Source organism: Echiichthys vipera (assembly GCF_963691815.1).
Source record: "Echiichthys vipera genome assembly, chromosome: 12".
Lineage (NCBI taxonomy): Eukaryota > Metazoa > Chordata > Actinopteri > Perciformes > Trachinidae > Echiichthys > Echiichthys vipera.
The window spans coordinates 25917801-25939800 of NC_139837.1; the positions used below are offsets into that span (position 1 = coordinate 25917801).

General features: G+C 40.3%; 1 protein-coding gene across 1 annotated transcript in view; it reads right to left on the reverse strand.

The window, feature by feature from the left end:
• sptbn5 (spectrin, beta, non-erythrocytic 5) overlaps positions 1 to 22000 on the reverse strand; it is a gene marked incomplete at both ends in the record, with an annotated part of 86338 nt that overhangs the window by 54548 nt on the left and 9790 nt on the right. The window contains 22 exons of the mRNA XM_083924632.1: positions 1785 to 1884; positions 2102 to 2241; positions 2522 to 2771; positions 2924 to 3135; positions 3375 to 3450; positions 3619 to 3870; positions 3967 to 4097; positions 5467 to 5619; positions 5699 to 5911; positions 5998 to 6134; positions 6319 to 6466; positions 7641 to 7847; positions 9797 to 10000; positions 11028 to 11181; positions 11387 to 11475; positions 11554 to 11691; positions 14989 to 15127; positions 15346 to 15566; positions 17209 to 17342; positions 17545 to 17629; positions 21304 to 21411; positions 21482 to 21568. Of these exons, the coding sequence (XP_083780758.1) occupies positions 1785 to 1884; positions 2102 to 2241; positions 2522 to 2771; positions 2924 to 3135; positions 3375 to 3450; positions 3619 to 3870; positions 3967 to 4097; positions 5467 to 5619; positions 5699 to 5911; positions 5998 to 6134; positions 6319 to 6466; positions 7641 to 7847; positions 9797 to 10000; positions 11028 to 11181; positions 11387 to 11475; positions 11554 to 11691; positions 14989 to 15127; positions 15346 to 15566; positions 17209 to 17342; positions 17545 to 17629; positions 21304 to 21411; positions 21482 to 21568 (3378 nt within the window). The remainder of the gene's footprint in view (positions 1 to 1784; positions 1885 to 2101; positions 2242 to 2521; positions 2772 to 2923; positions 3136 to 3374; positions 3451 to 3618; positions 3871 to 3966; positions 4098 to 5466; positions 5620 to 5698; positions 5912 to 5997; positions 6135 to 6318; positions 6467 to 7640; positions 7848 to 9796; positions 10001 to 11027; positions 11182 to 11386; positions 11476 to 11553; positions 11692 to 14988; positions 15128 to 15345; positions 15567 to 17208; positions 17343 to 17544; positions 17630 to 21303; positions 21412 to 21481; positions 21569 to 22000) is intronic.

The window sequence follows — 22000 nt, forward strand, 5'->3', positions numbered from 1 at the left end:
TGAAAATGTACGCCGCAAAGTTTTATAAATCAAAAAAAAAAACTGCGCAGCACATTTATGCTTTTGTGCAAACTCAATGTTTTGGGAAGGTTTCTACACAGTATTATAAATGAGGCCCCTATTCATTTGCATGAATCTAATTGAATACAGATGAGTTTTTATACAAAATTATTCTAAATAATAAAGCGAAGGCTGAGATCTTTCAGATGATCTTGTTGTACGTCAAAACTTTAGTGAGTCATCTGTTCATTTGAATGAATCTAATTACACTACACTAAAACTACACACATGGATACCGGTTTTAATATTAATAATATTTTTGTTTTAGAAATCATTGATTTATTTATACATATTTTTCCATACATTTAATAACATTAAATAACCACATCAGTTTTTTAAATAAAATAACGATATGTTCGGTTAATTTTTTTCCAAAATAATTACAATTCTAAATTTTATGAAATTAATATTTCTCATCAAAGCTTCATTTGTTCATTTACATGAATCTAAGTAAATACAGAGCTGCTGCCCCCGCGACCCGATCCCGGATAAGCGGTTGAAGATGAATGAGTGATGAGTGAGTAATAAATAAACACAGTTGAGTTTTGTTTTACACAGAATTATTCTAAATAAAATGAAATGTTGAATTTATATGAATTTATATTTCTCCTGAAAAGCTTTGGTGAGTTAAAGAGAATTTTTTTTTTATATTTCCTCAAATGGATACAGGTTTTAATATTAATATAATCTTTTATTATTTTTGTTTGTTAAATCATGAATCCTATTTAATATCTCATTAAATGACCACAAAATTATTCCAAATAAAATAATGAAATGTTCAGTAATTATTTTTTCACAAAATAATTCAAAATATTATTAAATTTAAATTTCGTATTTTTCACCAAAGTTTCAGTGACTTAAAATAAATATTTTTAATATATGTACAGTGAATAATCTGAAATTATCTAACTTAACGTAACTGCTTTGAAAACAAAAATGTCTCCTTCCTACAACTGTTATGAATTATTATATATTAATGTTATTTTCCACCTTCACTGAGTTAAATATTTTAACTAATATCATAACTAAGACATATACATTTATTTTTAGAATTTTAATTCAACTTGTAAAACTTTTATTTTCTATGACTTAAAAAATTGTCCCAAGTGATAATAATGTTTAGGATCATAATAATAATAATAATATTGATAATAATTATAACAATAATCATGTCTTCCCTGGCAACTAGCACCGGAATTTACCCCATAACAGGGAGAACGTTGTTTACATGATGCTCTATAAAAGGATCTAAAGTAAAATACATAATAATAAATATAATATAATAGCTAGAACATTCATTCTTTCCCCTTTTAACACTCTGCTCATAAAAATGATCAAATCTTAAAAACGAATAAATCTTTATAGTTCAAATAATTAACAGAGTGTTAAGAAACGTTAAGAAATGTTTTCTTCATGTCTATACTCTATATGTTTTGTGTTATTTAAAAAAAATATCTGCTTCCTTTTTTTTTTTGACACAATTTAAATAGTTTTTTCAATTATTATTGTTTATTACTCACATAACCTTTAAGCTCTGGTTGTACAGATTTTAGATATGAAGCATTTGAAGAATCTCCAATAAATGACATCACAATAAGCACAATTATCTCGTGTTTAGTAGCTGCTCTGATATCATGATTACATCTGTCTGACAGCTGTTTACAGAGCTTTGATTGGGGAGTATAGGTACTAATAATGTATAATTATCATTGGCATTATTATACCTGATATTTCTTGGAGTCCAGCAGCAGACTCCTCCTCTCTCTGCTGCTCTCCTTTAACTTCCTGTTGGTCGTCTGGATGCTCCTGCTGCGTTCCTCAATGCTTCAAGAGAAACTCAGCACTTTTACCACAGCATCACAGAGAGAAAATTCAGACGTGTTGGACTTTTACTGGACAAAAAGACTGATACAGATGGTTTTAACTTGCGTACAGACGCTGTGATTGGTCTATAAGGTTCAAAGCTTTAAATCTGATGATGTGGAAAGACGTTTAGAGTTTTGTCTCTTTAATGTGATTCCTGTTGAACTCGTTCTCTTACTGTTCTGCAGCGTAGTGTTGTTGCTGGATGAGCTCCAGGCTGCGTTCACAGAAATGATCCACCTGTTGATCCAGAGCTTTCAGGAGACCCTCCAGCTCCTCCTGAAGGCCCAGAAGACTGTGGACGCCATCCACCGAGTCCTGCGTCAACACACACACACACACACACACACACACACACACACACACACACACACACACACACACACACACACACACACACACACACACACACACACACACACACACACACACACACACACACACACACACACACACACACACACACACACACACACACACACACACACACACACACACACACACACACACACACACACACACACACACACACACACACACAAAATCAAAATGTCTTTCACTTCACTGTAAACAGATCCAACTAAAGCATCTTCCTCACCCCGACGTCCCTGACCCTCAGTCGGGCTTTGTGTCCAGACTGCGCCGCCTCGATGCGGTCCCCCTCCTGGTTAAGCCTCTGGAGCTCCACCTGCTGCTCCAGACGCTGCTTCCTGCTGCTCCACATCTTGTCCAGCCTGGACCAATCAGCTTTGAGTTTGTCCAGGGTTTGCTGGATGTCGACAACTCCGGTCTTCCGGTCGGTCGAGCCCTGCTGAAGAGATTTCCCCAATGTCTCCGTCTCTTTTGACCTGAGAGGACCAACATGGAGGACTTATTTAACCTGTGCAGATGCATCCATCACATATACAGATCATACATTATATATATTTATATATATATATATACACTGTATATATACAAATATATATATATATATTTATTAGATCCACAACATCTCCACCTGCTCCTCTGCTCCTCCATCTCCAGCTGGAGCTCCTGGTGCTGCTCCAGCAGAGTCACAGCCGAGGCCACGTCTGCAGCTGTCTCCTCCTGCAGGAGGCGGTCCAGGACCGAGCCAGCCCAGAGCTGCAGCTCCTTCGCCTGCTGCTGGAAGCTCTGCAGCCGCCGCGCCTCCTCCAGGAGCCGCTGTCTGTCTGCAGTCTGACGCTTCAACTGCTCCACAACAGGACGAGACGGTGGATCAGGAAGGGAGGAAATTTATTTCATTGAGATTATTGTCATCATCATTATTCTGCTGATCGATTCCTCCATTAATGGATCAGCTTCTGGTCTACGAATGATTGTTCCTGATTCTTATCATTATTTAGATAAGAACTGATCTATATCTGAAGATTTTATCTGTACCATCCAGCTATAATTCACTCCTCACAGATCACAGACCCGTTACAGACCTGATCCAGCAGAGCCTCCAGACCTTGGACCTCCTCCTCGATGGCTCTACTCTCTGCTGGACTGCAGTCTTGCTTCCTGCAACACAGATGGCTCTGTCACATTTATTAAATATCCAACAGTAAATTCAAACTTTATCATATTGACAGTCTGATTGTCAAAAGTCTGAAATAAAGATTCAACGGCAACAGTCTTCAACAAGATTCAAATGCTAAATCAGCAAACTTCTCTCCGTCAGACCCGTACATCTTGGCAACGCTCTTCAGGTAGGCGATCTTGGCCTCCAGGGTTTGGACGTCTCTTAGGGTCTGAGTCTGGATCTTCTCCTCTTCAAGCAGCGTGAAGGAGCTACAGCCCACGTCCACAGCGTCCAGACCGGACAGCTGACCCTGCAGCTGAGCTTTGGCCTCCTCGCAACTCTGCAGGAAGGACCGCACATCCGCAGTGCTCAGCAGCTCGTGTCCTCTCTTGTCCTTCAGCTGCTGGATCCGGTCCCACCTGCAGACACGAGGGGACGGGAGACTCATTCCTGATCCGCTTCAGTAATCTGATGACTGAGTCTGAGTCTGATGACGCTCTGTTTCATGCTTATACCTGCTGGAAACGGTCCTCATTCTCGCCTGGATCTCTCTCTGCTTACTGTGTCCGCTCTGCATTAGCTCCTCCGCCATTCTGATGATGTCATCCAGCTGTCCACGCCCACTCGACAACTCTGTCAGGAAGTTCTGGAACAGGAAGTCAGGAAGATAAACTAGTGTCAATATAAAAAATAAATGGGGAAGTGAGCTGTCATGCATCATATCTAAAAAAAGAAAAACATACATGAAACAACCAACTCAAGTACAGCTTATAACTAAATAATTAAAAACAAAGGAGAATGAACATTCAAGATGTTGGAGAGAACACAGCGAACAGAAGAGCTACAACCATTAGTTTATCAATTAGTGGTTCGGCAGAAAAATAATAACCCTTGAAGTATTTTTTTCATGCAAAATACTGTTTTTAGCATCATAAATATGAATATTTCCTAGTATTAAATCACATTAAAACAGAATATTTTGTGATTCTGAACTGAAAACAAAGACATTTAAAGACTTAACGGACATTTTTCACTATTTAATGACATTTTAAACAACAAACAATTAACCAGTTAAAAGACAAAACAACCCGCAGATTAGACGATAATGAAAATAATTGTTTGTTACAGCCCTACATGAAACAGCAGTTTGCTGTTTTAAATTTACTTTTAGTCGTTTTGCACTTCCTTCAGGTCATTTTAAGGTTGTTTTGCGTCTATTTCTGCACATTTTGCATATGTCATTTTGGGTCGTTTGTCGTCAATTTGTGCCTCTTTATGGTCAATTTGTGGTTGATTTAGGTCTATTTTTAGAATTTTTGTGTACATTTGTGATCGTTTTGTGAATATTGTCATTAAGCGTCTCTTGGTCGTCATTGTGGGTAATTTAAATCTATCAAATTATTAGGGCATTAGACATTTTGTTGGCGTCTCTGAGTAAATCACCATCTTCATTGTCGAAGGTTTGTTTTTTTCTTCAAGATAGAAATGTCATCAACACTCGCTTGCTGCTCTCATTCACACATGGGCTCAATGGGGCATTAAAATGAAATTCCAGAGCAAAATCATCCCATGGTCTTTTTCTGCACTTACATACATCAGATAAGCCATGGGGACAGTATTTTCGTGTATGAACTACTGTGTAGAGTCGCTGACAGCCGGACGCGGCTAACAGTGATTATCTGGGGGCAGTACGGTGAAGGCATTAAAACGGCTTTTTTAACCACTAATACTGCTCAAAGGCTCTGTACACACTGCATTTCCAAGTGACCTGAATCTGATATTTCCTCTCATATGCGACCCAAATCTGATTTGCTTTTGACAGTGTGAACAGCACAAGTCACATTGTTTGAATAAGAATTAGGCAACTTTTGAGTGCCGGAATTTTACTTTAACAGACTGTGTAATGTCTAACTTATTCAGAAAGTTTGTGTTCTCACATCCACCTCCTCCTACTCCGGGTGATAAAGAGATGAGGTAATCAACAGGATTTGAACTCTACATTAGTGTGTGGTCACCTCGTATTTAGCCTGAACCACTCCCAGGTTGTGTGCCTTGGAGCTGAAGGTGTTCAGGACCTTCTCCTTGTCCTCTATCCACGACTCAAACTCCTGGCAGCTGTTGCAGAATCGATGCAGACGCAGCGTCTCCTGCAGACTCAGCGTCTTCGACTACAAACAAATAGACTTTTTTCACTCTGTCCTCAACTCCAGAACAATCAAGCTACTCTTCCCATGGTGCCCTTCTCACCTTGACCAGGTTGTACAGGGAGCTGTAGTCCCGGGCCAGGCCGGCCTGCGTGCTCTCCACAGTCTCCCTCTGGTACTGTGGGTCTGGCAGCCATGATGTCTGGATCTCAGATGTACCGCGACGCATCGAGCGGCTGCGTCTTGGACGACTCAACTTCCTGCTCGGGCTCTCTGGCACGCCCTTGGTGGAGAGGGGCAGGGAGGTGGGAGGAGCCTGGACAATGATGAGGTCATAAAGACATTTATTTTAAGGTTACTGATAAGTGAGCTCATTTAAATATGATTGGTTGGTGATCGTACGGCAGCTGGCAGCAGACTTAGGTAGGTTTTTGGGACAAGCTGCTGGTTTCCTCGGCCATCTCTCGCCAGAACTCGGTCTCCGTCCGCCTCAGTGTTGACGATTGTTACAATCTCATTACGATCCCATGGAAACTGACCTGGAACCACATTTATTTCAAATTTTAAACAGTTCAAACAGTTCACCCAAAAACAAGATAAATTGTATATTAGAAATCACAGCTGATTAATTTTGATTAATGTTCCCGACATGAACTGATGTTTTAATGTTTGTGTCATTTCCCATCATGCCCTGCTGTGTGACACAGAGCAGACTTTCAGTACCTCTGCTGTATCTGAAGCGGACCTTGGCCTTGCTGTCGAAGCCCCTCCCACCGCCGGGGCTGGGTGGTGGTGATGTCACTGCTCCAGGACCCTCCTCATCTCCGGATGAGTCGCTGTATTGGATCATCTTACTCTGCTGAGGCTCCGCCTACACAGGAAGTAAGTCAGTGTCAGATTTTTCAAAAAAAAAAAGAAGTGTTTGTTCAACTGTAACTAATAATTCCTAAACCCGAGTATAAACAAAGCCATGACTCCTAAATCTGGGTTTGAACCAAGCCCCCACAACAGTGGCTTCCTGGTTGATGCAATAAGGAAGTGCCAAAAACTGCAGTTCTCCGAGTGTCCACTAGGGGCAGGTTTCATTACAGAGCAGTTTCTCATTGACCCCCATGTTAAACAGGCCGTTTTCACAGCATCATTAAACCTATTTAAGGCCTGGGACAAAAAACATCTGTATGTTTAGGTCATATCTCCATGACAACACTGAAGGGGTGAATTCTTCTGGACCGGGCTAGTTTTTATTTATTTTGAGGTTAAAGTTTATGAATGATTAGGGGCGTGCCCTCTTAAGTGACAGTTAGCCTCTGGCCCTCACTTCTCCTCAGAGGTAGACGTCAGCAAGATGGACGTATCTCCCTCCCCCAAACATCACTTAAGTTGCCTTTTTGGTCAGAGGAAATGAGGCAGAGTCAAAGTCTGACAAGATGGAGACTCCTGTAGGTGAGGACGATTGGATCAAGTTGAGAGAACGGAATGATCCAAACCGTGACTTCTAAACCTTGGTAAAAACCAAACTGTGAATCCTAAACCCGGATATGAACTGAACTGGGACTTCTAAACATGGGTATGGACCAAACACTGACTCGCACTCACACTGTCCATTCGTACAGTGCCCCATGCTTTAGAGTAATTAACCCCCCCACCTAAAAGCCCACCTCCCTCAACAAGGTTGCAGCCGGCAAGCGCGAAGTGCCTGGGTGTGGAACAGTTGTACTCACACTGGTCAAACAAATTAGACTTTAGCTATGAAGCGTGCTAGGGCACCGTACAAATGGACATTGTGAGTGTGCCCTTATAAACCCAGGTATGGACTAAACACTGACTCATTAACCCAGGTATGAACCAGACTGTGACTCCTAAACCCTGGTATGAACCAAACACTGACTTATTAACCCAGGTATGAACCAGACTGTGACTCCTAAACCCAGGTACAAGCCAAACGCTGACTCCTAAACCCAGGTAAGGAGGGTTCTGTGTACCCTGGTACACGTTTGTCTCGCAGCTACACCGACACAGAAAGTCGGATTTGAGTCTGTTCTTACAGTCAGAGCTGTGAGTTGCGCGACGCTCCTCGCCTGTTCTGTCAATCTCTTCATCTCGGAGGCATAGGCCGCCATCTCCTTCTCCAACCGCAGGTGGCGTTGCAGCAACGCAGCTGTGCTCGACTCGTCCTTCCCATGGTCCTCGCTGTTGAGCAGTGGTTTTCTGTCGCCCAGCCAGGAGTCAGCCTCCGCCACATCTGCAAAGTACTAAACCCAGGAAAAGTAGTTCAGTCGCCATAAACAAATTTGAATAAGAAATAAGAAAGAATAAACTTTTTATATTTAAATAAAATACCTCTGCAAGAATCAAAAATGCTAACTACTTTGCAAATTACACTAGAGTGTTGTGTTGTTTTTCAGTTTAACTCAGTAGACAATTAACCACTTTTAACTAATTATTCATTATTGCAGCATCACAAAATACATTATTGAGTGGACAACAGTTTAGGTTACGATACTAACTACATTAATAATGGAGAGCTGATTTAACAGATTCGTTTGTAAGATTTTAAATTTTAAATTAAAATTTGAAGTACTGTATTGTCCCGAATATAAGACAACCCTGCTTATAAGACAACCCTCCTTTTATAAGAATCATTTTCCGGAAAAATACTTTTTAAAGACTAAATCTTGTTTAACCTGAGACAAGTATTTTCTCTCAATCCACTAATTTCGAACCCACAGTCCCAATGACCAAAATGAGTCTTTCTTCTCAAACCAGAAGTAGTGCTCTTCAGGAACCCATTAACAACAAAAACAAAACCAAGTGATCTAATAGAGCATCTAATAGAGCAGCTCCGTAAATCTGCAACAGCAGAGCCTCCCCTGTTTCTCTTCTGCTTTAAACCTGTCACCGTAAGCTAAGCTAGTTGTCTCTGTAACAGTGTCTCTGTAAACTGTATTGTGATTGACGGCCCTTCATGAAAGGAACTCCTTATAGAGATTTTTGGCTCCATCTGCTGTTGTGACTGTACACTGTCACACTGGATTGTGGAGGCCATATCTCTCTAATATATAGTTGTAAAGGTCTGCAGCCACCCCAGGGGTTGAGGGCTCACTCTCCAAGAGGTGTGGCCACTTCCTTGGCCTTATAAAGGGGAGAGTCTGTGAGGGCGCACTCACACTGTCCGGCCGTACCGTGCCCCGGGCTTTAGGGTACTTGTCCCCCACTCCCTCTCCCCCCGCTGGCCAGCCCGTTTGTACTCACACTGCCTGGGCCTTGCGCAAATGCTTCTTGCCTTTCCATACCTCATCGCGGCGTAACCCGTCACACGCATTGATTAACGTCATCGCGATGCGTCGCTTTGTTTACAAATCTTTCCATAGACCTCAGCGTTTTTGTGCGTCTTGTCCGACTGTTTTTGAATATTTTCATCCGAACCAAATCTGCAGTAAACACTCCACCTCCGCATCACATCAACGTGAACCTTCGCCGCCATTGTTTTAAATGTCCGAGCATGGTCCGTCTTTTTTTTTTTAATATGTCCGAACAGGCGCACATGAAATGACGTCAGAGCCGCCGTAGGCCTCTTGCTCATACACGTGCGCACGCTCGTGCTCGTACATGTGCAAACACGCTCTACAATAGCCCACCTCTCTCAAACGGGCCGTGGAGGGCCAGCTAGCCAAAGCTAGGCGCGGTGCGGTTGCACTCACACTGATTAAACAAACTAGGCTTTACCCGTAAAACCTGTTTGGGCACGGTACGGAAGGACAGTGTGAGTGTGCCCTGAGGGTGCACTCAAAGTTACTTGGACCTTAAAATCTAGATCCTGAAAATAAGACCATCCCTCAGATGGATTTACAGGAAAAAAAGACAGTCTTATATTCGGGAAAATACAGTATTACCATGAAGTTAATACAGATTAAAGCAGTTTTAAAGTATACATTTGTACTTTTTGTATTCAAATGAAATAAATCAGTTCGCCTGTAAATGTCTTCTCCTATCTCTTTATTAAGAAAAAACACCTTTCATTCATTTTAATTGTGATGGGAATAAAGTTGCCATCAAGCCGTGACCAATAGACGACAATGGTTTAGTATTTAGTTTTATAATATTGTTATGTTCCTGTAATAAACAGACATTAAATAAATATCGACTGGCCCAGACAAACAGGTGAAACAGAATTTAATGCAGATGGCGTTTCTTTATCCACCTGTTTGATGGCGGCGGCGGCTTGCAATCTGTCGCGGCGCCCCGTCGCCTCGTCGCTCAGGTGGCTCCACTGCTTCTTCAGGGTGCGGACCCACTTCTGGACGGCTCGCTGGTTCTGCTGATTCTGTCTGGACAGCAGGTCCTGACCTCGACCCAGAACCCCCCGGTACTGAGACTCCTGGGCCTGGAGCTCCGCCACCAACACCTGACAGGATGTCATTTACAAAATAAAAGACTTTTAGTTTGATAAAATAACATTATCTGAATCTATCTGCTTGTGTAATTAACTCAGGCGTCTGGAGATGAAGTTTAAATAATTAATTTACTCTAATCAGTAACTTTCTATTAAAAGTTATTTCATTTAAATTATTCATGTGTGTGGTAATTATACTTATTTAGACAATAAACATGCCAACAAAGGCAGAAAAGAATTAAGCAAACATGGAGGTTAACAATGCGGCATTTAAATTATTCATTCATTCATCTTAAACCCCTTGTCCCTGTCAGGGGGAGCCGATCCCAACTGACATCGGGCTTAAGGCGGGGTACACCCTGGACAGGACGCCAGTCTATCACAGGGCACATAGAGACAAACAGAGACAGACAACCATTCACACCTACGGGCAATTTAGAGTCATCAATGAACCTAACACGTGCATGTCTTTGGATTGTGGGAGGAAACCGGAAAACCCGGAGAGAACCCACGCAGATACGGGGAGAACATGCAAACTCCACACAGAAGGGCCCCAGCCGGGATTCGAACCAGGAATCCTATTGTTGTGAGGCGACAGTGCTGACCACAATTGACTTTTTTTATATTCATATCTAAACCTCTCTTATTGGGGTATTATTATTATTAACTGTTGTATTAATTGTTGTATATAGTTTGGTTTATTTTAAACATGTAAAATAATTAAAAAAAATGCACATGTATATGCAAACTATCAACACTCTCATGAACATATATAAACCACAAAATAAATATTACAGTTTAAAATATTGATTTCTTTTACTGTTTCTGTCTTTGACTGGCTTTTAAAGTGATGTACAATTTTTTTTAAATTTAGTTAATCTGTAAAAAAAAAAAAAAAGGTCATGATTATTTTGATGTTTATATGCTGTTTTTATGCATTATTTAAAGGATCTGCTTTTTAGACTCAATCTTCACGAAAGTCCAGTTAAAAGTTATTTAATTAAACTCAATTAATTAAAACTCTTCAATTTGAGTCCACCTTGTGTTTGTGTTGGGACAGATGGATGTGGTTCAGGTCTCGTCCCAGTCCAGACGTCTGGAGCCTCAACCAGCACTCATACAGCCACGACTCCACCTCCTCACAGTCAAAGAAGAACTCAAACAGTCTCAACTGAGCATCCAACTGTCTCCTCCTGAGGACAGGGGAGGAAACAAGGGAGGGGAGGAGGGGAGAGACAAGGGAGGGGAGGAGAGGAGAAACAAGAGAGGAGAGACAAAAGAGGAGAGGGGAGGAAACAAGGGAGGCGAGGAGAGACAAAAGAGGAGAGGAGGTTGGTATAGTCTACAGTAGCACAGACAGACAGAATGAAGTGTGTAAAAGTGAAAACAGAAGAAAACCTGTTGCTGCTCAGAGACACTAGAGATTTGTACTGAGTGTCGAGAGCTCTCTCTCTGCTCTGAATCTGCTGACCGTCTCTCACTTTAACCTGAAGACAAAGACTGAAGGTTAGTGGATGACTCACGGAGGACCTCCGTCTACACCTCCACCTGTCAACACCGTGTACCTTCAGCGCCGCCCTACTGCTGATGGAGGCGATGGTTTCACCTTGAGTGGAGATTTGAGCGTCCAGGAGATCCTGCTTCTGAAGGAGAGACTCCACCTCTGCCAGCTGTTTCCCCAGTTCAGATGAACTGGCCTGAGACTGGGAGAGTACGGGGGATAAGAACGAGGAGGTCGGACAAAGCTCTGATACAACAGTTGTCTCCTGACACGCCCAGACAGTGTTTCTCCTGCAGTACCTATTCTAAAATGTACTATTGCAATATGTGTGCATACTGGGGTCCATAAAGAGTGTTGGAGGTCATAAACTGGGTCTGACTGTAAGAGACTCTTCATACATCAGAATATTTCAATATAAAAGTGATAATATTTTGAGAAAAAATTCAGACATTTTCAACTAAAAAATAAAAAATATTTCTAGATTTTATATATATACTGTATATATATTAAGTGAAAGCCAATTAATAAGTTGGCATATTATGACAAAAAGTCCGCATTTTTTATAGAAAAAGTTGCAATATTTCATGTAATAAGTCAGAAGATGTAACAAAAAATAATCAGAATAATTAGACACAGAAAATCTGAAGATTATGAAATAAAAGTTGTTATAGTTTGAGAAAAAAGTCATAATATTATGACAAAAAACACAGAATATTTAGAAAAAAATAGTCGGAGGATTGTGACAAAAAATAGTCATAATATTTAGACAAGAAAAGTCAGAAGAGTATAACAAAGAAGTCATATTATTATGATAAGTTCACTTCATCCTCATACATTAGTGAGCATGAGGATGAACTTCATGAAGTCATGACTCTAAGACTAGAACTGAGCTGCATCTCAAATTAAATCATAATTCATTACCTTAAAAGACAAAAGTTTAGAGGGAAAAGATACAGAATACTGTAATAATTACAGACCAATATCAGTTCTTAATGTGGACTACAAGATATATACATCTATCATAGCACAAAGGTATAAGACCCTTCTGAATGACCTAATTGATGAAGACCAAACAGGTTTCATCGCAGGGCGCCAAACACAAGATAGCATTAGGAGGACAATTCAGATAATCAATACAATACAATCAAATAAGAACAGCGCAATTCTACTAAGTCTTGACGCTGAAAAAGCTTTTGATAGCGTTAATTGGAATTTCCTATACTTAGTATTAGAACGTTTCGGATTTAACAAAGATTCAGTCAATTGTGTTAAAACTATTTACCAAAACCCTACAGCCAGGATAAAAGTTAATGGCAGCCTAACAGATAGAATATTGCTAGAAAGAGGTACCCGACAAGGATGTTGCCTATCTCCACTCCTTTTCGCTTTATATATTGAACCGTTAGCACAGGCAATCAGACAGAATGAGAAGGTAAAAGGAATTAATATCAAAGGACAGGAACATACAATAAGTCTATTTGCGGATGATATTTTAATATATTTGGACCGCCCCAACACAAACTTTATTCAATTAATGCACCTTATAGATGAGTTTGGGATCCACTCAGGATATAAAATAAATGTAAATAAGACGCAGATTCTGACCTTCAATTATACCCCATCCCTAGAAATCAAGAAAACCTACCAATTAAAATGGCACGCAAAAACTATAAAATATCTTGGTGTAACTCTAACAAAACGACTCTCTGACCTATACAAAGCAAATTACGATCAGATCCATCTCCAGATAAGTAGAGACATAGAAAGGTGGACAACCTTGCTATTAGATCTTAACTCAAGAATTGAAGTAATTAAAATAAATATTTTCCCTAGACTACTTTACTACTTTCTCTCTCTACCCATCAAGATTCCACAGGAAAAGTTCAAAATCTGGGATAAAATGATCTCCAGATCCATATGGAATGGTAAAAGACCACGGATAAAATACTCTACGCTGCAATTGGGAAAAGAAAAAGGAGGTATGGGACTCCCAAAATTAAAAGATTATTACAGTGCAGCACAATTAAGACCAATAATTATGTGGTGTGACAAGGACTATAATGCAAAGTGGAAAGATATTGAAAAGGTGGTGGCAGACACACCAACCCAGGCCCTGGTTGGCAATCCAAAACTAATGAAGTCACTACAAGAATGGATAGACCCAATAACTCTACACACACTGTCTATTTGGTTTGATTTTGTCAGACAACACAAATTAGAAAGGGACATAAAATTGTTAAGCTGGTTTTCTTATGATGACGGATTTAAACCAGGGGTAAATGACTACAACTTCAGGGACTGGAGTAGGAAAGGACTCACAGCAATGTGTAAACTAATAAAGAATGGACACATAATGAGCTTCCAGGAGCTGAAAACGGACTATGGCCTTGAAAATAGAGATCATTTTAGATTTCTACAGCTACGGGACTATTTTCTAAAGGAAATACAAACTGTGAAAAATCTAAATGGTGTACTTGATGTAATGATCAGGACATACAATGGAACCAAACTGAAAGCAGTTTCAGTACTGTACCGAAACTTAAGAGACTCAGAAGATGTCTCCACTCTGTACATTAAGGAGAAGTGGGAGAAGGAATTGAAGATTAACATTACTGTAGAGGAGTGGCAGAGCATGTGTGAAGCACAGCACACAACCACAAATTCGAGAATATGGCGGGAATTCGGGTGGAAAAACCTGACCCGTTTTTTCATCACTCCCAAATTAAAAAGTAAACAAACAGGCTCCCAGCACTCATGTTGGCGTTTATGTGGAGAAAGGGAAGCCAATCATACACACATTTTCTGGGGATGTCAGAAACTTAATCCATTTTGGGAAAACGTACACAATATAACTAAGAACATCCTGGGTTATGAAATACCTAAAGAATGTGGTGTTATGTACCTTGGGAACTTGAATCAATATGTCCTGGTCAAAGACAGATATTTAATAAAAATATTACTGGTCACATGTAAAAAAATAATAACAAGAAGATGGTATAAGACCGAGCCACCAGCTATGAATGAATGGCTAGAAATCATTAGAGAAGTCCATAACATGGAGAGAATGACATATAGACTTAGAATGAAGGAAAATGTTTTTGTGACTAAATGGGAGAAGTGGACCCGATGGGACACAGTTGGGAATACCTGAAATCTGTCTTATTCATATTTTTTTTCTCTTGGATCTGTATACAATGTAATTTAACAATGGACACATGTAGCCACGACTGTTTTATTTCTTTCTTTCTGTTTTTGTTTCTGTGTTCTTTTTTCTCAGTTGTATCTGATTTTTCCAACTGCTCCACACGCAGAATGTAATACATGGATCTACTGTATATGTATACTTTGATGACCACAAGTGGAGATGAAAAATTTCAATAAAAATTTAAGTTTAAAAAAAAAAAAAAAAAAGACAAAAGTTTGTCTCTAGAAAAGAGTGGGGAGGAGTGGAAAAAGGTTAATAATGACTAACAATTACTGGTTTTTTGTGTGAACTCACCTGCAGTTCTTTCAGTTCCTGGGAGACAAGCTCGATGTCTCGGAGGACGCTTAGGTTCTCAACTACATTTCCCAGCAGCCCCCGCTGCTCTTGGAGCTGCTTCAGCAGGTCTTTCCATCGCTGGCTAATGTTCTCCTCTCTTACATGCACATAACACACATTAGTTTGTTAGTTATTTTCATTTGAATTATTGTGTCTTTAAGAGAAGCTCTGCCGATACGTTTATCTCTCTATTTCTATGTCTTTAATGTTCTGTGTTAAAAAAAAGTTGATAGTTGTTCCACAAAGGATGTGAAAAATAGAGAAAAACTTCTTCGTGAGAACATTAACAGGATAAAATGTGAGTGTGTCTCTCACCTCCTGATGATCTGCTCCTTGCTGTGGTAGTTTCCTCTCTCGACGGTCTTCGCCATGTCTCTCAGGGCAGCGAAGCGTGGCTCTCTGGCCAGGGCGTCAGTGGCCAAGGCCTCCAGGCGCCGGCCGGCTGCCTGAGTCTCCTCCAGGGCGGAGAGGCCGCGGATGTCCTGCCTTCGGATCAGACGCAGCGTGTCCTCCAGGTAGCCCTCCCTCAGCGCCGCCTGAGACATCAAAAAACACGACTGTGTTCCTACAAGAGATGCTCCAATACTGACACTAAAGCTAAATGAATGTTTACGCCATCAGGTAAACAGGGACTGTGTGCTATATTTAGAATATTCACAGCTTTATCTTGGTGTCAGACAGACTTTCTGACCAGGAACTGAACCCGTTATCTCTAGTGTTGTAGTGCTATTGTTTTTACTACCGCAGCGTACCTATGACACACACGCATTATTAAAATGGTCCACCTTTTCTAAGGTTGTGTAACCTACTGTGACAAGTCTACATAGACCTAATATGAGTCAACTGTATAAAGGCCTTTACACACTGGGGGAGTCTTTTTCCTGCGATTATTTACTTTTTTTCCCATGAGTACTTTTACACAGAACGTGAATATTACACGGCAAAAAGGTTATTTTTTCAGATCAAGGTTGATTTTTCAGGGCTTTCACACCATGAATAAAGACATCAACCAATCAGGTTGTGTTTTTACTTCTGAGGATTAGAAAACAATGACACAGAGATCTCCTGAACCTCATTCATCTATGGATCAGACGGAAAACTATTTGACTTTTCGACAAAGGCTTCTTCCTTCTTAACGTTCACAATAAAAGCTTGTGACACAGACTACGTAATTAACTGTTTTAGCATTTCACTAAAAGGAAACTCAACTGAACCTTACAGCAGCTCAGTTTGAGGTTTCCCTGCTTCGGCTTCCTGACTGTTCAGAAATCACAGGAGGAGAAGCTTTTATTTTGTCCTCTGGACGGAGTCTCTGGAGTTAACCACTTCACTCAGCAGCAGAAACGGGAAAGGGCGCCTCCTGAGCTGCTGTGAATGCTCAAACCTTTTATGTTGCACATTTGCACTGCTGCCGCTGTGAACAGTGCCGCTATCATTCAGTCTTTAACCGCTCTTTGACAGCAACTGGAAATGTTAAGGTGCAGTGTTTTCTTTCATTTTAGTTCATGAGTTGAGGTTGTGAATAAATCGAGCCACCATAAATGTCAAAATGACAACAAACTATTTGTTTTCATCGTCTTTCTTGAAACACATACACTTCAATAATGGCCGTTCCCGTGTGCTCCGGCAGAACTACACCCCTAGTTATCTCTGCTCTCTTTAAAGCCACCAGACTCAACAATATGTTAATTTTAGTTATTTTCGTGAATCAAAGTCGTACAATATCACAAACAAACTACTTGATGGAGGCAGCGATGGACCGGCAGCTCTAGTGTTCTGTGAGGATAAATTACTGGTTTTGTTAACGGAGCCTGGTGGCTTTGAAGAGAGCAGAGATAATGGTGGAGATCCAACTTCATCAAACAGACTTAAGAAGGGCCGGTTTAATCCAGTGGGCTGGCATTGCTTGTTCTTTTTTCAAATGTTTTCAATATGGCGACGGGGTTACTAACTTTCTCATTTTAAAGGTAAACAGCTCACGAATGTTTCTGAAAACATTTAAGCCAGAAATATGCAACACAGTAACAGACTCTTAGAAGAGAAGAACCATGGTTTGACCGTTTTATTGTAGTTTTGCACAAAAAGACACTAATGAAATAAGACATGGAAAATTGTATTGGGTATTGCAAAGTTAGTAATTGTATAAGGATGCATTTTATTTGAAACGCATGTTATTACCTTCCTCTCAAACTTCTGTGCGAGCTGCTCCAGGTTCTCCAGGCGGAGCAGCGCCTCCTGCAGGGCTCGCTCTCGCTCGTGTTCAGCTCTCTCCAGAAAAACCCAACTCTTCTCGATGTCACTAAGGGTTTTACCTTCACACAAACGCAAACAAACACACAATGATTAAAAATGCCACAGAACAACTAATGTTGATGTTTCACCACATGAGAATTGAGAATTTGGTCCTGACTGGACCTCTTGACACTTATCACAAAACTCTGATGTTCTGATGTTGTTGACATTTTTACCATTTTTACCCACCCTAGTGGTGTTTGCATGTGTGTGTTATAATACCTTCTGGAGGGTTGTATGCCCATTGGTTGTTGGCTGCCAGCTGAGTCTTCAGACTGAACAGATGAGCTTCAATCGCCCCGCGCTCCTAAAGACAGACGGAAAATAAAATACAATATATATTATAAAGCACTCAGAGAAAAACTAAACTCAATATGTACTCAGGGAAAATCATTTTTGTTGCTGTAGAAGCTGCAAAACATGTCAGAGCTTCATTCGTGATGCATCATTCTCTGTTCTGATTTTTTACCAGAGGAAGAGTTACTCCGTCATTTTCCCATTCAACCCCTGCTCATCTATACTGGGGGAACTTCAATAATTCGATCATTCCCTAAAACAGGGTAAGGACAGTCTCCGTACTACTGCAGAAGATTGACTGTTTTGAGTTCTTTGAACACTTTATTTTACATTCAGTGGGCTGAATCCCAGAGAAAATCTGGTTTGCATCCATAGATACTGTAGGTCACAGGTGTAGGTGCCCAAAGGAGAACAACTATAAGAAAAACCACAAACTGCCTAAAAGGAAGTACAAAATGCCTGAAAACAGATGCAAAACACTACAAAAAGATGATGAAACAACTAAAAACAAATGCAAAACACCACAAACAGATGATGAAACGTCTAAAAACAGATGCAAAACACCACAAACAGATGATGAAACGACTAAAAACAGACGTAAACTCCATAAAAAGATGATGAAAGGTCTAAAAACAGACGTGAACTCCACAAACAGATGAAGAAACGACTAACAACAGATGCAAACTCCACAAAAAGATGATGAAACGACTAAAAACAGATGCAAAAAAACACAAAATGACCAAAAAGAGGTGCAATATGACTGATAGTAGCCTTTGAGTTTGGGTGTCTCGTTCAGGATGGGGTGGGGGGGTTCTAATGTTGATGTTGTGGAGCCTGAATTTCATGAATGAAAGTCTCTGTGATGAGCATGTCAAGCCTCTAACTGTGTAAATCAAGTAACTCAGTCGGTATCATGTATCATTTACTCATCAGACAGTGGCAGGTGGACTGACTGGGACTGATGGTCTTCTCCCTGCAGGTTTGCTGAAGTCTCTGGACCAAACGCAGCAGAAGATCTACGGTCAGCTGACGAGGAAGCAGATGTTCACTCAGTTCATCGAGGAGTGCTCCTTCGTCAGCACCGGCACGCCTGCCTCGAGTTCTTCGACGAGTGCATCCAAAAGTTCAGAACCGCGACTTTTACTTGCTCTCTTATCTCACTGATTATGATCACTGACAACTGAACTGTGAAGAGGCTGCAGGAAACTGTTGAGGCGAACGTTAGTTTAAAATTTTATGTCTATTTTGGTGCCGTCTGGTGAAGCACATTCTGGGACAGGTGGGGATATGTAGAAAAAAAAGTTGTAATATTTTCGAGAAAAAGGTCAGAAGATTGTGACTGTTGTGCCAAACACTGACAGGCTTCCTTCTGTGCTCTTAGTGTGGAGGCCAGCTCGAGGTTGGAGCAGGACATCACATCCAGCTGCCTCTGCAGGTCCTCCAGCACACAGGCCGTCTCCTTTTCTTTGGAGACTTGCCTCAGCAGGAGCTTCTTCTGCTGCTCAAGGGATGCCTTTTCTTCCTGCAGCTGTCTTCAAAACCTCGACCATGACTTCCTCCAGTTCTTCCTTCAGCTCTGTCTTCCCCTTTGTGGGACTAATAAAGGAATATCTTGTCTTATCTCATTCTAGACCTTTTGGACAATTATTTCAAAGACATTTTCTGATGCCGGATGTGGCTCATTGTGTAATACACTGAGTTTGCATTGTGACTCTGATTATTGTTTGTATAGTTGTGATCCTTTTGGTGATTTTTAATAAGTGGGTTCATGAATGTGTTAACGCTGATTCCTTTATCCATGTGGGGATTGACCTTGTCTGATTAAACACCGGCTGGCACAAAGTGGAAACTGGGGCTGGGACTTTGATAATTACGATTTATTAATTACAGAAAAAATAATGCAACAAAAAAAATAACGCAATTAATCGCAATTTATTTTTGCACTCTGTGCGGAATGTTGTTCATTGCACAAGTTCCTGCCCGGCCCATGATACTGACTCGCAGGACGCAACAGGAGAGAAATGAAACTGATGAGAAGCAGATGATGAGTTGTTGCTTGGTTCAGTGGGCGACATTTGAGTACTAAGAAACGACCACGTAGAAACATGGACAAGAAACATACACGGCTGTGTAAAAATTCACCTCCCACTGGAGCTCTTCAGCCTCCGCTCCACCCCAATGCTGAACATGCTGCAGCTAACGTTAGCACAGACAACACTGAACATGCTGCAGCTAACGTTAGCACAGACAACACTGAACACGCTGCAGCTACGATAGCACAGACAACGCTGAACACGCTGCAGCTAACGTTAGTACAGAAAACGCTGAACATGCTGCAGCTAACGTTAGCACAGACAATGCTCCTAGGAGGGACTGTCATTAGTTGATGGATCATTTTTGTTTGGGAGAAAAAGCACTCTGTGTTTAACTGTTTATTTTATGCCAAGGATATTATTCTAATTATTTTTGCAATGTTAGGTTTCATCTGTTCTTGAATATACCGTACTAAGCACTGTTTTATTTTTTATAATTTAAGTCATATATCAAATCCATTTAAATTGAAAAATGTTGCTACTTGTGTCAAATATTGATATGCGATTAATCACGATTAATTAATTACAAAGCCTCTAATTAATTAGATACATTTTTTTAATTGTGTCCCACCACTAGTATATACATTACATACTGAAATTTTAATTCATTTTTAACTTTTGTTGCTCCATTTAAAACAGGTTTACACTTCAATTCTACTGCTTTTCATGATTTTTTAGCAAGTTGCAGGTGCAAAATTTAACGTCTTAAGTCAATGCAAATGTATTTATAAAACCCATTTAAAGTGTGCAAAGAGCTGTACAATTTAAAAAAAAACACATGGTTTAAACGCAAAATAATTTCTAAAGGAAACTCTCACAGCGAGTTAATAATATTTCAGTAAATTTATGTCTGTATTTATTTGTTACATTTGGTTTTCCAAAGTTGGGAAAGCAAGTCAAGCTTGATTTTGTAACAAAAAAACACAAACTGTCTAATAAATAATGGACATGACCATGTTTTGACAAGAGGGTGGGGAGGGGGAGGAGCGCTAAACATATCAACTCTCACATTGTACATATGCCCTGCATCAAAATAATTCTTAATAAAAGCGAAAGTATCTTCGGAAGTACTAATTTTTTCAAAATAAAAGCTTTTCCATGTTTTTCACCTCTTCTCCCTGTTAAAAGACAGACAGGTCATCTATCAAATCACGAGGGTCCATCCTCTGATAGGTAGGCCCACCCTTTCCGTTAGAAGTTAATGTTGTGTTTTCTGATTTGCACTTCAGGGCCACCGTTTCAAGCAGCGACTTGCTACGTTCTGCTGTCTGTTCAGTTACACTGCACTAAGCTAAATGCTAAAGAGAGATACTGCTGGTTTTGGATCGATGGCGGGTGATCAACTGTGAGCTTCGGTCGCTGGCAGCATTCGCCACTTGAGACTTGACACGTGATGACTCAAATGACTGGTCTTTATTTCATTAAACGTCCTCAGTTAAATTATTAAACAATTCAAATGTTCAATGATGACATTAAAAGTGTCTGTAACGTTACCTAGTGTCTGTTGTTAGCTAATGTTAGCCTGATACAATCTGATCTTTCACAACTATGTAGCTAGCTAAGATTCTTGGCTCTTGTGTCATCGTCTTACCTGGTATTTGGGAGGTTTCTCCACAGTTCTGTAGGTCTTAAACATCATCATCAGCTTTTGCATCTCCCTCACAGAGTTTGGGAATCTCCTGTCATTCAGCTGCACCACCTTTAGACAGTCAGACCGTAATCAATCAGCAAGTCCAGCATTGCTTCCTCACTGTCGTTGTTTTCCTTACCTTGGTTTTGATCCAGTGAAGCATATCTGAGACGAGCCGCTCGTACTGGACCTTCATTTCATCCAGATCCATCAGCATCCCGACAATCTGACGATACACAGAAGAAAGATTCTCAATTATTCAGCTTTTATTCTGCATTATTAACCTTGATTATTTCTGAAAATTTGGTAACACAAAACTTTAATATCTCTTAACCAGATTTATATTTACAGTTCAACAATATTAAACAAGAGCTGCAACTAATGATTCTGTTTATTATGAATTCTTCTGCCAGTTAAATACACTGACCAACACAACTTCATGAAGCTCAAACTGACATCTTCAAATTACTAGTCTTGTTGAACGCAGTTGAAAAAAAACAAATTCGATTTTTATTTTTTTCATTTACACTTGGAGGAAAATTTACGTCACAGCAGCAGTACACGACCAAAACTGCACTGAACAAAGAATAGTGCAGGAAATATGTATATTAAAATAAAAGAACAATCATACGACTATCAAACGTGTTGCTCTAGATCG